The 16,921-nt window shown below is 42.9% G+C and overlaps 1 protein-coding gene across 1 annotated transcript in view; it reads left to right on the forward strand.

The window, feature by feature from the left end:
- The window catches only part of SORCS3 (sortilin related VPS10 domain containing receptor 3), a 569,369-nt gene that overhangs the window by 473,004 nt on the left and 79,444 nt on the right, over positions 1-16,921 (forward strand). Inside the window, exons 10-13 of the mRNA XM_021699769.1 lie at positions 1,713-1,859; positions 3,391-3,493; positions 9,140-9,216; positions 12,539-12,630. Coding sequence (XP_021555444.1) covers positions 1,713-1,859; positions 3,391-3,493; positions 9,140-9,216; positions 12,539-12,630 — 419 coding nt within the window. The remainder of the gene's footprint in view (positions 1-1,712; positions 1,860-3,390; positions 3,494-9,139; positions 9,217-12,538; positions 12,631-16,921) is intronic.

The following is a 16,921-nucleotide window of genomic DNA, read 5'->3' on the forward strand; positions in this document are numbered from 1 at the left end:
ATTGGTAGTCAGGTTTAAGAGAAACACTTTTGCTGTTGGTTTTTAAAGACTGAGGTGATAGGAGAGCCTAAGAGCCCCTAGATGAGCATAGAAGATGCCAGTCTTCCCAAAATGGCAGTGACTTTAAGCAGCTCGGGCAGGGAGGGTTTGTCCGGTAAGGACAGAACTCTGACACCAGTGCCCCTCCTCCCACCTTGGCTTCTGTCCGTACCCACCCTCTGTTCAAGTTAGGAATTTAATCATTCCTTTTTTGGCCATTTGTCAAATTCCCCTGGTGGTGTCCTTCCCAGATAAATTCTGTTCTCCTCTTGACATTCTTTGTCCATTTTTTGTTTGTTTTTATCTGCATTGGCATTCTTTTTCAAGGGCAGTCCGGTTACTTTAAAAAAAAAAAAGCAAAAACAAAAACAAACTTATTTCACCCACTAAATTATGTCATTAAAAAAAATAAAAGAGCTCACTTCTATGAAATTCTTTCCGGGCGCCTGGGTGGCTCAGACGGTTAAGCGTCTGCCTTCGGCTCAGGTCATGATCCCAGAGTCCTGGGATCGAGTCCCGCATCGGGCTCCCTGCTCCTTGGGAGCCTGCTTCTCCCTCTGCTTCTCTCTCTCTCTCTCTGTCTCTCATGAATAAATAAATAAAATCTTAAAAAAAAAAAAAGAAATTCTTTCCCACCGGTATTCTCTCAGTTAACCATGATCCTCAAAGAATGGGGAATAAATACACTTAAAATTCTGAGATATCTCTTTCCAGAAAACCTATCATTCAACCTCATGTTTATATACATTTAAATGAGTTGACTTGCCTTTTGGCTTTGGAACATGCTGAGATTGTACAGGAAGTTAGGGAATCTTTCTTTGAGATACTGTTGTCATTCAGAATATCTGTTCTTATTGCCCAAAATGTAGACATGGAAGGAAGAAAAGTTTGAGTTGAATCTGACTTACTCTAGAACATTTCTGAATCATAAATTTCTTTTAATTCTCTAGTTTCTTGTTTTGTGGCGATGATCTTCTCCCTTCTTAATATCAAGGCTATGCAAATTCCAGTAGATCCGGAACTCTGGCAAGAGTGCTCTGCATTATCTCATGTATCCATGCTTAGCCAGCTGAGGAAAAAGAGGAAGGGCAGAGTTGATTTTGTCTATTTCAAAGTGACCATTGGCTGAGACCCAAAGGTGACATGGAAGTTATGCAGGATCACACAAAGATGGATGCCAGGTCACCAAGCTGGGTCGTCTGCCTGAAAATATCTGCCTCACTACTACTCAGGAGGCTAAACTTCCAGCCTTAAGGACTATACCTTAATGCTTTCAAAATCTGCCTACAAGCTCCTCCTGAGCCAAAGTACATGTTCCACAGAAGGGGTAACCCCTTTGGTTGTTATCAACCACTGCCACCTCGGAGGGAATGTTGTTAATCAAGGATAAGATCCTATGAACAGAATGCAGAAACATGTAAAGTGGGAAAAAGCACATGGGTAAAAGGGCAGTGGGACATCTGGGTCAGGGGCAGGTGGTAGAGGGTGAAGAGATGAACTTAAACTTCTGCCAAAGACCACATGGTATATGGCATTTCTCACCATGTTCCTCCTCTTCTCTTCTTTTATACCCCCAACACCCTGTGGGAGGTGCTGGGGCTTCTCCCAGGGCTTCTCCAAGATTATCAGCATTTGGCCCAACATGGTTCTCCATCTCTTGCCCTTTTTCCTAGGTAGCAGGTATCAAAGGGATATTCTTGGCAAACAAGAAGGTGGATGACCAGGTGAAGACATACATCACTTACAACAAGGGCAGAGACTGGCGCCTACTTCAAGCCCCAGATGTGGACCTGCGTGGAAGTCCAGTACACTGCTTGCTGGTCAGTCACCCCATCTCACATGAAGTCCACAGGGCAAGCTGGTCACCTGGGGATGTCCCATCAGGGGCTTTCTTCCAGTAAGGGGTCTTAGGAACTTGGCTGGTGCCGGGCAGGTATTTCCCACAACCCCCAATGCGATGATCTCCGGGCTCAGACTGCCATACCACTTGGATGGAAAGCTCAGTTGAAACTCACAGGCTTGTACTGAGAATACACTATGTACTCCAACTCTTAGTAAGATAAAGACATGTTTAAGAGACAGTGCCTGCATTCCAGGGTCCCAGACAGGGCTCAGGAGTAGAAACACACCTGCTAACTGCTACTGATATGATTCAGTTTGATAAGTGCTTGATGTGAAGGTAAGCAAAAGTTGCCTTGCCAGCCCAGGAGAGGTCAGGCTGGTGTGTCCACATGGGACAGTGGTTACTCTGTCAGCATTCCCAGGGTGTGCCAGGTGTATGGAATATTGGGGTAGGCACTCTGGAGGACATGATGCATAAGAAGTTTTCTCCGCCCTCAGGTGTGTCAGCTCTAGGTGGGGAGGGAAGGCAGATCATTAACAGTGAAATTCATGGACCCTCTGTGTTGTCTTAGGAAGGACCTGTGTAAGCAACTCTTCCAAGGCCTTGGAAATGGTTATGTTTCTCTCTTAGCAAAAAGTTGCCTTTTGCCATTGTTAAAAAGGTTTATTACCAACTTTCCACATTGTAGACATTATGTTAATAATAACTGAGGATATGGGGGCGGACAGGGCCTTTCCTTTTTTTTTTGTAGATTTCAGTCTAACCCCCTCTTTTCAGCTGGGGTTCCAGGCAGATCAGAGTCAAATGAGCACCCACCTAGGAGCTGATCATAGTGTGAGTTTTCTTTTTTCCTAGGCCTTACCCATGGCTTTATCTTATTTTCCTAACCTAATTTTCTCCTTTCCCCAGTTTCATCATTCTCTTGTTTTTATTTATTATATAGGATACCTATCTATAAATCCCTCATCCTTTTTCAGAACACCTAAAAAAGGACAAATGAGTAAATAACTTTCTATTAGTTTTAGACAGTGTCTTCAAACATTTTAGGTAAAACTGAAGTAACATTATAAACAGGAATCAAATAATGTGAAGGAGAAACAGAAACAATCTGGTTGAAGAAGAGGGTAGAGGGCCTGGAGACTGCTTCGCTTAGCTTCCCCTCTGCATCCCTCCCGGTGGCCACCTCCAGCTCTAAAAAGCAGGATGTGATGGTCAAGATCAGAAACAGGGGAAGGTCAGGATCATTCTGTGGGAGGGAATGGTCGGGGAGGCTTCCTAAGGCTGACTGTGGACTGGATTTTGATGGATGGGGCAGGGATGAGGAAGGGAGGGGAGGCCTGCAGTTGTGATGGGGGCAGCTTCTGATATGAACATACTAGCTGCCTCAGGCAGAAATGTCTCCTGTCCAAATCTTAGTGTGCGACTGTTTCTGGAAGCCTTATCTCTGGTGGGGCAGGGGTGTGTGTCAGAAGTTTGCCGGAATGAAGCTGTTTTCTTCTCCATTTTAGCCCTTCTGCTCCTTACACCTGCACTTGCAGATCTCTGAAAATCCATATTCCTCAGGAAGAATTTCTAGCAAGGAGACAGCCCCGGGACTCGTGGTGGCTACAGGTAAGAAAGACATTCCCTGTGCTTCTTCCTCCCTGACAGCTTCTGGAATATTTATCACCTTTTTGGACTCATTTGAGCATTTGGGTGAAAGTGATGGGCACTCCCCCCCAGAAAATAGGCAGGGTTATGGAACCCCAGGGCCAGTCTCATGACCCAGGAAAAGAGCTCCAGACACTTGTAACTTCTAGGTTACTGCGCATCCCACACAGTCACAGAGCTGTCCCCTGTGCTTAGCAAGAGGCCAGAGTTCCTCTCAAAGTAAACTGACTGATCAGAAAGCTTGTTTGTCATAGGGAATTCTCACTTTAAGACACCTTTGATATATGAACTTGCCAGCTCACCAAATATAAGTTGGGGCAATTTTCTCTTTACACAGAGAATTCTTTGCAAAGGCTTTCACCCCAGAGCTGTTTTTAATCAGGAGGTCTCTGGTGCATGTAAAGGTTTGTTTACACATGATTAACCACTTGTCTGAGAGTCTGGGGGAAAGGGCAAAAAAACCCCTAAGGTTGCATTGTTGGAACCACTGTCCACTGATCATCAATCAGAAATGAAGATAAAGCAACTCTGAAATGAAAATGAAAGTCTCTGGGGAATGTGCTCTGATTAGCATGCGTTTGATTTACATGTACCTTTCAGGAATACATTGATGCCATAAAGCAAGGCAGGCTTCTAATCTCCGAAGTTAGAGTTCTGGTGTTAGGCTTTTCTCTAATGAAAGCAGATAAATTCACAGTGACTTCCTGAGATGGCACATTTTGTCTTGTCTCATCAACCCGAACCTCTGGCTCCTGGTCACTGCTCTCCTAGACACGACTTCCTTCTCCATGCCCCCAGCTGCAGGAACTTTGAAACACCATCGGTGACTGACCACGTGGATCAGATTTGCAGCGAGAGTAGTTCTCGAGCATTCCAGGCCATTTCTCTCAACCCCGTAGGGATTGAATCCCTGTATGGAACACCACTGGCTTCAGGACAGGCTTCAGTCCAGGTTAGCGAGCGATGAGGGCAGGCTCTGTTGCTGTTCTGGCTTGGGGAGTGATCCCCACACTCCCTAAGCCTTGTGGGTTAGACCTCCCAACTCAGGGACTGCAACACTCTCTGCCTCTCCAGGCCTGCTGGACACCCTGGCTTGGAATAGAAGCAACATGGAAAACAGTAATCAAAAAAAAAAAAAGAAAGAAAGAAAAGAAAGAAAAGAAAACAGTAATCAATAATAAAAGTTAATATTATTTAATATGCCCACTACATAGCCAGGCATTGTCCTATGTGACTTAACCACTCTGAACTTCAGTATTTTTATTGGCAAAGTGGGGTTGACAGTATTGACATAACAGAATTGAAGGATTAAATGAAGAACTAGATTTAAGGTGCTCGGACAGTGCCTGGGACATACTGAATGCTCAATACACATTAGCTCTTATCATCAGTAATATTACAGAAATTTAGCCCTGGTCTTGTATCAGAAGACTGTGATTTGTGCATCTCCTTCAACAGAATCCATAAATCATATGCATACACTAGGCCTATGATGACTGAATGAATATACTCAGGAATGCTGGTGTCCTGCTTTCCGAGCTGAGCTCTGACACTAGCCTTGTGAATTTGGCTTAGTTCTTCAACCACTGGGCTTTGTTTTCATTTATAAAACAGGTTTCTTTTTTTCCTACCCTGTGGGAGTTTGTAAAAATTAGAGCTAGAAGAGTATGTCCACAAGATCCAGCAGGGTGCTCAGAGCATAGTGAGGTGGGATTAGTTGTAGATTTTGCCTGTGACCATTGTGTGCCGCTAAATTAGTCGCATGTTAAGCCTTTATAAATTAACAAACATGGACACATTAAAGACGTGTTTTTATTTTATTTTATTTATTTATTAGAGAGAGAGAGCAAGAGCAAGGAGGAGGGGCAGAGGGAGAGGGAGAAGCAGACTCCCCACTGAACAGGGAGCCCGACGCGGGGCTCGATCCCAGGACCCCGGGATCACGACCTGAGCCAAAGTCAGACACTTAACCAACTGAGCCACCCAGGCGCCCCAAAGATTTGTTTTTGAAAGGGTTTTGTCCGTAGACACTTGACCCTTGAACAACGTGGGGCTTAAGGGTGCCGATCCCCACATAGTCGAAAATCCACATATAACATTTGAGTCCCTGAAACTCTACTACTAATAACCTACTGTTGACCAGAAGCCTTACCAATAATATAAATAGTCGATTAACATGTATTTTATATGTTATATGAAAGAAAATGTTATTAAGAAAATCATGAGGAAGAGGAAATACATTTACAGTGCTATACTGTGGGAAAAAAAAAAATCACAAGTGGACCCGCACAGTTCAAATTCATGTTGTTCAAGGGTCAACTGAATATCAGAATTTACTAATGCCTTTTCCTCTCCGCTTTGTAACATTTATAACTTTGTATGGCTCCTTGCCATACAAATGGCCCTGGGAAGTTGGGAGGGATGTAACACAGCTGAACAGATCCCGACAGAAAGCCAGCCCTGGGTCATGGACACATGCCTCCTCATGCCCAGCTTCTCCTTACCGTGCTTGTCTGCTATCCCTGGGAGGTTGTTGGCTGTCAGAAAAATAATTACGAAGTCAGCCATGGATGTCTTCAGTGGCTGGCACGGAGCCTGTCTCTCCAGGGCCCTTTTGCACATCCTGTCATTTCACCTGCTTCTGGGTGTCTGTGACCCTGGGCTCCCTCCCGTCTGCTCCCGCTGCTCACCGCCTCTTCCCCTTTGCTCTGAGGTGTGGTCTCGGGGGAGCTGTGTGGAGGCCAGGAGCCATCTCTAACTCCAGTTGAAGCCGTCTCAGAAGGCAGATGGAATTCCAGTCTGGAGAGTTTGACAATTGCCTGTAGCCAGCAGGTACACCAGGGTTCTAAATATTCTTACCACTGTGCTTTCAAGCCTACGCGTCAAGACCCCCGGTCTTCACGGTGCCTCACAGTGTGCAAAGCATCCTCTGTGCTTCAACTGCACGGCAGCTCTGTGATGCGGAAAAGGTGACGAGTCTTCTCCTCAGTTTACAGATGAGGTGATGCAGGAGGAAGAGGAAGAGGTCTCAGGCCCACACCGACACTCACTCTGGCTCCAGTTCTCTTCTGTCCAGCCAGAACTAGTCCTGAGCCCCCTCACGTGCTGGATGCATGCTATCCCCCGGCTCCACACCAGGCTTCCTAGAAACTGAAGCGCCATGGAGGCACATTCCTCCCTGCCTTGTGCACTGTCTGCTTCCTTTTTCACTGAGCCCTTAATCCTCTGAATGGGCATCTGGGCTGGTGAGAGAAGCATCTCTTACTCCAGAGGACTACAGAATTCTCTCCCTCTCTTTATGTCTTTTTTTTTTTTGCACAAGTGTTTAACTAAGAAGCAAAGAAAGGTAGCCCTGAGAGGAAATGGGAGTTTTTACAAGTTGTTTAAAGCTGCCAAAAAGGGCAGTGGAACCTTCAGGATTTACCAGCTAAGCCATTGGTGAGAGAAACTCTGTGTTCCTCTGTGTGTCTCTCCTTCCTCTCTCCCATTGCACCACTTCAGTGGGGAACATCAGTGGGGAACAGCTACATCTTCTTCCAACCTGACCAGAGACCACTTTGGGGAGCCTCCTGGTTTCACTTTGCCAGTGAGGCATTTTCTTCAAGTCTTCCTTCTCTGACACCAGAACCAAATTATTCCTATCAGAGATTCCCCATGGGGCCACTTAGGAACTGCCCATGTTCTTAGATCCAACTGTCCTGGATACAGCTTTTCCGTCCCTTCCTCTGGGAACGAACTTTCTGGTTCCTGCTGTCAGCAGCATTTCTTTCAGGGCTCCTTTCAACTGACCTAAGATATTTCCAAAAACAGACTTCACTTATGAGCCTTGGATTCTCATCACCACAACACCTCTAAAATCAGTCTGGTGGAACTTTGAAAGAGGGGCTTAGATAGTTGACAGAACCAGCTCCTATAGAGGGTATGAGATGATGAGAGAGACCCTAAGAAGCCATGACGGGGACAGCAGATGCCAGGTCAAGGGTGACTCAGCACCTGCCTCCGTCTCTCGCTCTCGACCACCTTGGTAGACATGACTGATTGATCACCATGCTCTGTTCTTTTAAAACCAAATCTGGCTTCAGAATCCTTCTTAGCAGGCAACCATCACCAAATGATTGGAGTTGACATTCTCTGTCCCATCCCTCTTTTCTTTCTTCATCTGTGTCTTCCAAAAACCCTATCTGGAGAGTTGAATTCCAGATTCCAGACAGATCTCCACAGAGCTGCTCACTGTGCCTCTCCCTACCCCTCTCGCACCTACTGCCTGAGCTGTGAGTCCCAGGGTTATTTTTGGAAGCCTGAGTGTCAAAACAAGTTGGCTAGCTGTGTATGCCCTGGTGCTGATGGGAGCTTGACAAGCTGTAGCCTGGCTTTAATTTCTCATTTTGAAGCATTAAATGTCAGGAGCTCAATTAACATTTTCATTATTGCATTTTTATTGTGCTCTTATTTAGGCTACAGATGTGTGGGAGCTAACATTCCCTTCTTGCTATTTTTAAAGAAAAAAATATCAGCCAAAATGATAAATTCTTACATCTTTAGGGTACTTTCCTGGTTCTTGATACCTCCCCAGATGCACATCAACATTGGAACATGACTTAATCATTTGTTGACTCATTCATCCATTCCACAGTTATTTATTGAGCAATTAACTACTACATTTGGAGCACTGTTCTGGGCTCTGAGGTGGGGGTTGCCCAATGGGGATCCTTGGGCAACATAGGTAGACTAGAAAATCTTGATCACTGCCTTTTTTAATGAACATAACCACAAGGTGATGATGTGCAAGGGGAAGAAAAAGAATGGGAAAGAAAGAATGAAGGGGTGATGGGATAGAGGCAGTTAAGAGTGGCACAAACCAGATGCCTTCTTTTCCTGCCCTACTTGATGGCCATGATCTGCTGAGTACGGTCATTTTATTCTGGGCACCCTGTAAACTTGGTTACGTAGTCTATAATATTGGGTCATTCAGCTGCTTGGCATTCAAGGGACAAGTGGACATGTTTAAGTTGGATGCACACTCATATGTATACACATGGACACACACACACACACACACACACAGGTTTTCCTTAGGCTTCAATTATACATGAGGAGGAAGTTGTCCTTAGGCCCAGCTTCTGCACGAATGTCTACTGTTCCACTCTTTGCCACCTTCAGGAGCACCTATCATGATCAATTTTAAGAGACTGTTGGTAACAGCATGAATAGTTCAAGAGATCCAAGCTCATTAATATCGAGTCTTTGATTCTTACCATTTAAAGATGCATTCCTGTCATATTATTTACTTTGGTTCCCGTATTGTTTTTTTCTTCTTGCTGGGTTTTTGATATGATACCAAGAAAGTACTACACACATCAACTTTATTTTTATTTATTTTTAAAGGAATCTTTAAAAGTTAATTAATCATTGTTTTTAGTAATCTCTGCACCCAATGGGGGGCTCAAACTCATGACCCCGAGATCAAGAGTCGCATGCTCTTCTGACTGAGCCAACCAGGCACTCCACATCAACTTTAAACATAACTTGGAAAACCTTTACTCTCTGCTGCCTTCCCCCCCAGTCCCAAATCTGCGAACAATTACAAATGATCTGCTTATGTTTCAGGCAACATTGGCCCGGAGCTCTCATATACTGATATTGGTGTGTTCATCTCTTCTGATGGGGGCAACACATGGAGACAGGTAACTGGGAGAATCGGGGACAGGGAAGAGGCATTTAGGACAATTTCTGCCCTCTCTTTTTCCTATAGATTCTCAGGCTCAGTATGAGTGTGGTTGCAAAAAAAAAAACGTGGAAGCAACTGTTCAGTTTGGTCCATTTTGGCTGACAGATGAGCAGTGGGGTAAAATGAAAGCATTGGGTAAGGAATAGGAAGAACCAGAATTTTCCCATTTTTTCCATTCTTTCATTCAGCAGTAAGTATGGGACAGCCACTGGATGCTAAGTACTGTGCTGGTTTCTGGGGATACAACTGATGAAATTGTTCTTATCATTAATGTGTCATGGGATCTGGGCAGATAGGTCTCTTTACCTTGCTGGATCTGTTTCTTTATCTACAAGATGAGCGGGTTAGAATACTAAAAACACAAAGCTGTGGAAGTCTCTGGTGTGTTAAGTATTATGTAGGCCCAGCCTTAAGTAAGTATGAAGCAAATTAATAGATACATCACTACATGAAAAATTAATTCCATTTTACAAACATTTGTAGCACACTGTCCAATAGAACTTTCTGCAAAGATGGAAATGTTCTCTGTCTGTGCCATCCCATGTGGCTATTGAATACTTGAAATGTGGCTAGTGTGACAGAGGAACTGAATTTTTTATTTTATTTTAATCAATTTAAATTTAAATCGTCTCATGTGGCCACTGTATTGAACAACACAGATTGATACAATGTCAGCTAGGTGTCAAGTACAAACCTGAGGAGGCAGTTGAATATTTTGGAGTCCTTTTCCTCAAGGAGTTCAAAATTAAGTAGAGAAAACAGCTTCATAAATAACTAACTGTAGTTTAGAGTGATTTTTTAATTTTTTAATTTTTTAATTTTTTAAAGATTTTTTTTTTTATTTGAGACAGAGAGAATGAGAGAGAGAGAGCACATGAGAGGGGGGAGGGTCAGAGGCAGAAGCAGGCTCCCTGCCGAGCAGAGAGCCCGATGCGGGACTCGATCCCAGGACTCTGGGACCAAGACCTGAGCCAAAGGCAGTCGCTTAATCAACTGAGCCACCCAGGCGCCCCGATTTTTTTTTTTTTTAAGAGAGAGAGAAAGCACCCATGAGTAGTGGGCAGGGGCAGAGGGAGAGGGAGAGAATCTTAAGAACTGTAAGAGAATCTTACATGGGGCTTGATCTCACGACCCTGAGATGGTGACCTGAGACGGAATCAAGAGTCAGTTGCTTAACTGAGCCACCCAGGTGCCCCTGATTGTATTTTAGTAGCATTTTTAGCCTGCAGAGCAAAGGGAGGAATTGCTTCTACTGGGAGAAACTGGGAAAGATTTCACAAGAAGAGTTGACATTTTACTAAGTCTTAAAGGTGAAAGGTTTTCACCTGAGGAAGATGAAGGAGGAACACTGAATGTCTTGATGTAGGTGCAGCCACCATCTGCAATCTAGCTGGACAAGTTCCAACTTGGATCCCTATATGAAGCTGTCATCACCATCACCAGCATCACCATCACCACCCCCATTGCCACCACGGTCACCGCTACCACTATCAAAAGAAAAATTTACCAAGAACCCACCAGATGCAACCAGCTATTTTAATTAAGTACTATAAGGCATACAACAAAGAATAAGGTTCCTACCCACAAGGCCATAATTAGGTAGATGAGAAGCAGATACATAATTCAGAACATATCTTCAGAATAAAAGATAATCTCTTTTAAGTGTCAAATGAGGATGGAAACTAGAACTTCAACTCTTCTGGTACAGAAACTCCTAGCAACAAACCATTGTCCCTCCAACTCAAGAAATAGCTCACCTGGCCGGGTGGCCACTGCAACATTCCTTCCTTGTGTTGTTACTACTTTGGTTTTCTTTTTCTTTTTCCAAATAGCTAAGGATTCCAGTTTCCACTCCAGTGTTGGACAGGGCAATTGTTAGCAGTGGCCAGAGTGATAGAGAAGAAAGTGAAAAGATAATGGTGTCTCTCTCTCCCCCATGCCAAGAATCTTGTACCCCTCATCCTCAGACTTCATTTCAGCCTCTCCATTATGTGGCTTAGCACAGAGCCCACCTTTGAGCTCTGCAGAGAAAACACTGGCACGATAGGCTCAGAGTCCATTTCTATCTGATACAGAAATGAGTCACCCTGAGGTCCTTTTTGCATTGAGACTACCATTAGTGTGGACATTTTTATTTCCTTAAAAGGCAAATGTGAGAAAGGAAACCAATTGAGAGGTTAAGCCTGAGAATCCATTTACTTTTTCTCTATGGTGTTCCCTGGGGCATATGTACAGGAGACCCCATTCCTCCTATTCCCTCCCTTTTAAATATGTTTATACCCCCTGACCTTTTCTACTACGGTTCACTTAATCCACCATCCCAACCTCTCCATCTAGGCTGTAAGAACAACCAGTAGTGGTTAAGAGCTACAGGAATTGTCCAATTCCACTTTCTTCTAGAAGATCTAAAGTAGGAGGTTGGTTTTCAGCTGCAGAAATGTTTTTTCCTGTTTTAGGTTGGAGATACGATAGTTATATATAATAAAAGCACTGATACATGTGGGATTACATCTGACATTCTCATAGCTCAGAGCCTGGCATCATAATAGGTGCTTAGGAAATGTGTATGGGTAGATGGATGAATGGATCACTGAATGCATGAATGAATGAGTGGACAGATGAATAGGTAGTGGACAAAGGGATGAATCAAAGAATGAATAACTCTGGATCCCTGGAAGCACTGTGTTCCAATGCACATTCAGAGTAAAGATCTGCAAGGGCCCAACTTAGGCCTTCATCCAGTTTGCATGGAAACCTAGGAAGTGGTGGCTCAGTCTAAGAACTCGGTCATCATGTATATCATAATGTCTAGAGAAATTGTCTTTACATTCCTAGACAGTTTATGAACAACACTGTAAGATACAGACCATTTATAAATTAGCAAAAATCTGCATAGATGAGAAAGAAGACAGAGCTGAGTAGTAACTTACTCGGATGCCAAGTTGGGGAAGCATTTTTGAAGTCATATTTTTCCTTTGGGTTATCTAGCTGAGCATCTTGTTGTCTCAACTTCTTGTAGCACACTGGTTCACAGTACTGGTGGAGGGAGCCCTGGAAATACATTTGAGTGGCCTTGGGAGAATTATTTGTTCTCTCCAAAGTCCATGTCCTCATCTATTAAGTGGGGATAATAGTATTTGCCAAACTACCTGATAGGGTTGTTGGAAGGCTCAGAACCTAGATGAAACCATATTTGGGAAAGACTTTGTAAACTGTAAGCACTATGCAAATGTAAGGTGTTGCTAAGATTGTTGTTGTTGTTGTTGTTGTTGTTCCAGATCTTTGATGAAGAGTACAATGTCTGGTTCCTAGACTGGGGTGGCGCCCTCGTGGCCATGAAACACACACCTCTACCAGTCAGACATTTGTGGTAAGGACAGCTCCCTACCCTATTAATAAGCAATTTTTTTTTTTTTTAGTGGAAAGTGTTGGGACAAGTTTTTCTGCATGACTTTATACCCATTTACCCATTTCCTCTTCCATTTATTCATCCATCCATCCATTTATTACACATCTCATCATCTAACCCTTAGGTAGCAGTGGTAGGCCAGAAATTTAGATGGGGAAGTATGATGATTAGAACAGAGTGGTAGGAATGGGGGCTCAGATAAGCAGAAAAGACCAGGAAGGACCTGTGAGTTCAAGCAGCCAAGATTAAGAATCCAAAATACAGGAAATGGAAATTGCTGCAAGAAGAATGTTAGGTTCATGTAGTAGATACGAAATTCAGTTCTAGATAATTTGAGTTTAAATGTCTGTGAATATTTAAGCAGAGATGATGATTTTTCAGATACATTCATCTGAAGGTCAGGACAGAGGTCTGGGCTGACACTCTAGATTTGGAGACATTAGCCATTAGATAGTAGGTGAAGCCATGGCAGTGGGCCCAATGCCTCAGAAGAGTGGGTACAACAAGGAGAAACCAGGGATTCCTGCAGAACACTGTTAAATACCAACACACAGAGCAGAAAATAAATTATGGAACAGACCAAGAAGAGGTAGACAAAACAATAAAAACACAGGACAAATGTTTTCTTTTTTTTTTAAGATTTTATCCATCAGAAAGGATGAATACCCAACTTTTACATCAACATGGATGGGACTGGAGGACATTATGCTAAGTGAAATAAGTCAAGCAGAAAAAGTCAATTATCATATGGTTTCACTTATTTGTGGAACATAAGGAATAGCATGGAGGACATTAGGGGAAGGGAGGGAAAAATGAAGGGGGGGAAATTGGAGGAAGAGATGAACCATGAGAGACTATGGACTCTGAGACACAAACAGGGTTTTAGAGGGGAGGGGGGTGGGGGGATGGGTTAGCCCGGTGATGGGATTAAGGAGGGCACGAATTGCATGGAGCACTGGGTGTTATACGAAAACAATGGATCATGGATCACCATATCAAAAGCTAATAATGTATTGTATGGTGACTAACATAACATAATAAAATAAAATAAAATAAAGATTTTATTTATTTGACAGAGATAGACACAGCGAGAGAGGGAACACAAGCAGGGGGAGTGGGAGAGGGAGAAGCAGCCTTCCCGCTGAGCAGGGAGCCCGATGCGGGGCTTGATCCCAGGACCCCGAGATCATGACCTGAGCCGAAGGCAGCCACTTAACGACTGAGCCACCCAGGTGCCCCAGGAGAATTGTTTTCATGGATGCTGAAGAAAGGGGTGATCAGTAGCACCAAATTCTATAATCAGACCAAATTAGTTATGGAATGAAAAACAATCTAAGATAAAGCAATATAGAGGAGTAAAGGAAGTCATTGTGATCTGTGTCAGAGTAGATTCAAAAGAAAAGTGGGATTGAAAGGTAGATTACAGTAGATTTATGAATGAAATGAATGATGAATGAATGAATGAATGAATGATAAGCAATGGAGTGAAGTGGAGACAGTGTAGCTAACTCTCAATAAAGTCAATTATGGAATGAGGCTGAGTGTGTATATGCATGACCCTCCAGTGAGGACAAAGATCTGTGAGAATATATTTTGATGATGATGATGAGAAAGATCTGTGAGAATATATTTTGATGATGATGATGAGAAAGATCTGTGAGAATATATTTTGATGATGATGATGATGATTCTGTTGTTTGTTTTGGCTTTTGGCAGGGGATGAATATCGTGTGTTTATATGCTGAAGGGGAAGAATTTCAGGCTTCAGATGCAGCAGAGTGAATATTTGAGAGTGAAAATTTGTCAGTAGAGGGTATGCTATCTAGAGTACAGTTGTTGGGATGAGCCATGAGCTGGAGGATGGACTCTGGCTTAACTCCCAGATTCTTGATTTTGGGAGACTAACCCTTTAAAGTAAGAGTTTTACTGGGAAGCATCAGATTGTAATCAGTAAAAGATATAGGACTTCCAGGTGCCAAATTCAAGCTTAAGTCACCCTGGCAAGGACTTAAGAAGGTTTCTCTCAGTTATTAAGTTAAACCATATCATCTTGCCATTTTTGTTGGTCAAAACTGGTCAAATATCATCAGTTTCTTAGAACTCGAGCTAACAAAGTCCAGTGGTTTTATCTACCACTCTGTCTTCATACAGAGAGATTATGAGATTAAATTTTGAAAAGATGCATGGAGCCATTTGTAAGGAAAAGTACTCTACCAACTCAAGAATAAGCTTGTACAAGTTCCCATTGTAATTCTTTATCATCCCTTTACTACTGATTATATACTTTTTGGATAAATTAGAAGCGTGGAATTACTTAATACTAATGATAGTCAGGAGTTTTTGAGGAATTATATTCCAGGCACCATTCTAAACCCTTTACATGAATTGTCTAAGTTAGTTCGTTAACAACCCTATGTATGTGGGTACTCTTTTTATCACATATTTATGACACTGGAATGCAGACATATTAAGTTCTTTGCTCAAGTCTACACAGCTAGTACCTGGCAGCACTAAATTAGGTCTCTGTTATGGCTGCTCTTCTGTTTTAACTGAATTTTCCAGATACTTTAATTACACAGAGGCTTATCACATGGCCCCTGCTCTCTGGGAGATCATAGTCAAGATAAGGAGCTTAATCCACATATCACCAGAAATCCAAGCAATGCCTGCTTAAGCATGCTGGCCATGTGTATTGCTGCGATCTTAGCACAGGATGGAGTCCTGCCTAGTGTGTAAGGGGGTCTTCATGTAGTTGCTGACATGAGAGTTAATTCTTGAAAAAAGGATGCCCTGTGTCAGAGGACTGATGAAAGGCAAGCCAAGGGAAGAGAAACTGTGACCAAAGCCTGGGATTCAGGAAAAGTAGGGAGTGTTCAGAAAATATATTTGATTAGAATAAAACATGGGAGTAAGTAGAGTGGGTAGGACTCAGAAGAACTTAAATGCCAGGTTGACCCTGTAGGTAATTCCTTCTACTGCAAAGACCTGCCTCCTTGTGGAAGGAAGAGCTTGTCTATTGAGGACTGAAGAGCACTTGTACTCTCAGAGAGGATTACTTAACTCTTAAAACAAGTTCATTTGCTTATTTGCTTTTTAACCAAGAAAGGCAACGTTTTTTTAGCCCCTATCATGATGTTCTAAGAACTTCCACTGAGGTCTCAATAAGAAAATCAGTAAATGCCCTGCACAGATATAGCTGAGCAGATTTCTTCCACTTAAGTCTTGAGAGAAGGGTGGCAACCCCATCTCACACTTGACCATCACCCTCCTGCTCTTTCTCCTTCATTATGGTAGGAACTTAGTACTTACTTAGTGGTTGATTTCTAGAGCCTTATGTACAAAAGTTTCCTTGTTCTAAGGAAAAGAGGAATTTGGTGGTGTTACTTCCTTTTGGGGATAGGAGAAGCGAGTGTATCTGGTGTGGAACGGAGGGACTAGAGAGTTTTGGTTTTGGTTCATCTTCCATCCTTACATCTGACCAGTCTGTTCTGCAGTGGTTTCTCACCCAAGACCTGATCACTTCCAAAAGGGGCATTTGTCTGGGAATTTCTGGAGGGAAACCATCCAAGCTGGGAAAATTGTTTAATATTCTCTCAGGGATATGTAAGTAGGATAAAATCGTGCCTCTCAAAGTCACCAGTACAAAGTTTGCATTTTCCCTTGCTCCATGAAATATCTCTTTTGTTGGTAGAAAATGTTTGCAAAACTCAGAAAGAAAATAGCCTCATTCCCATTCAACTTCCTCTTATTATAATGATAATACCACCCTCCCTATGTCTGCCTACTCCAACTTACAAAGTATTAAACATGATTTTTCACGCTAAGCTTTTGAGATAGAATTTTCTCCATTTAAAGGATGTCGACACTACCATTTGTCATAAATGCTACAAATGTTTCCTTGAACTTGAACACCACCCGTGATTTCTGCTTACTTGCCTACCTGTGAATGCCATTCTCTGTAATAATCTCTGCACTGGTTAAATGGCAGCCCTTGAGGACGTGTGTTAGAACACAACAAGAAATAACCCATTCAAGAATTTTCCTTTGCACTTCCCTTCCAAAGGCTAAGTGAGTGTTTTGGGAGGACTTGTCTAATACCATTATCACCAGTGTTTCTTTATGAAATTCTTGACTGATTTTTGTCTCATGCTTATGAATTGCAAGCTTGTGAAACTTAAGCAGTTTCTTCTCACCAGTAGCTTCTAATGAAGTCACAACCTTCAGGGTAAACAAATAGCTCATTTTAAATGAA

Source organism: Neomonachus schauinslandi, chromosome 6 (genome assembly GCF_002201575.2).
Source record: "Neomonachus schauinslandi chromosome 6, ASM220157v2, whole genome shotgun sequence".
NCBI lineage: Eukaryota > Metazoa > Chordata > Mammalia > Carnivora > Phocidae > Neomonachus > Neomonachus schauinslandi.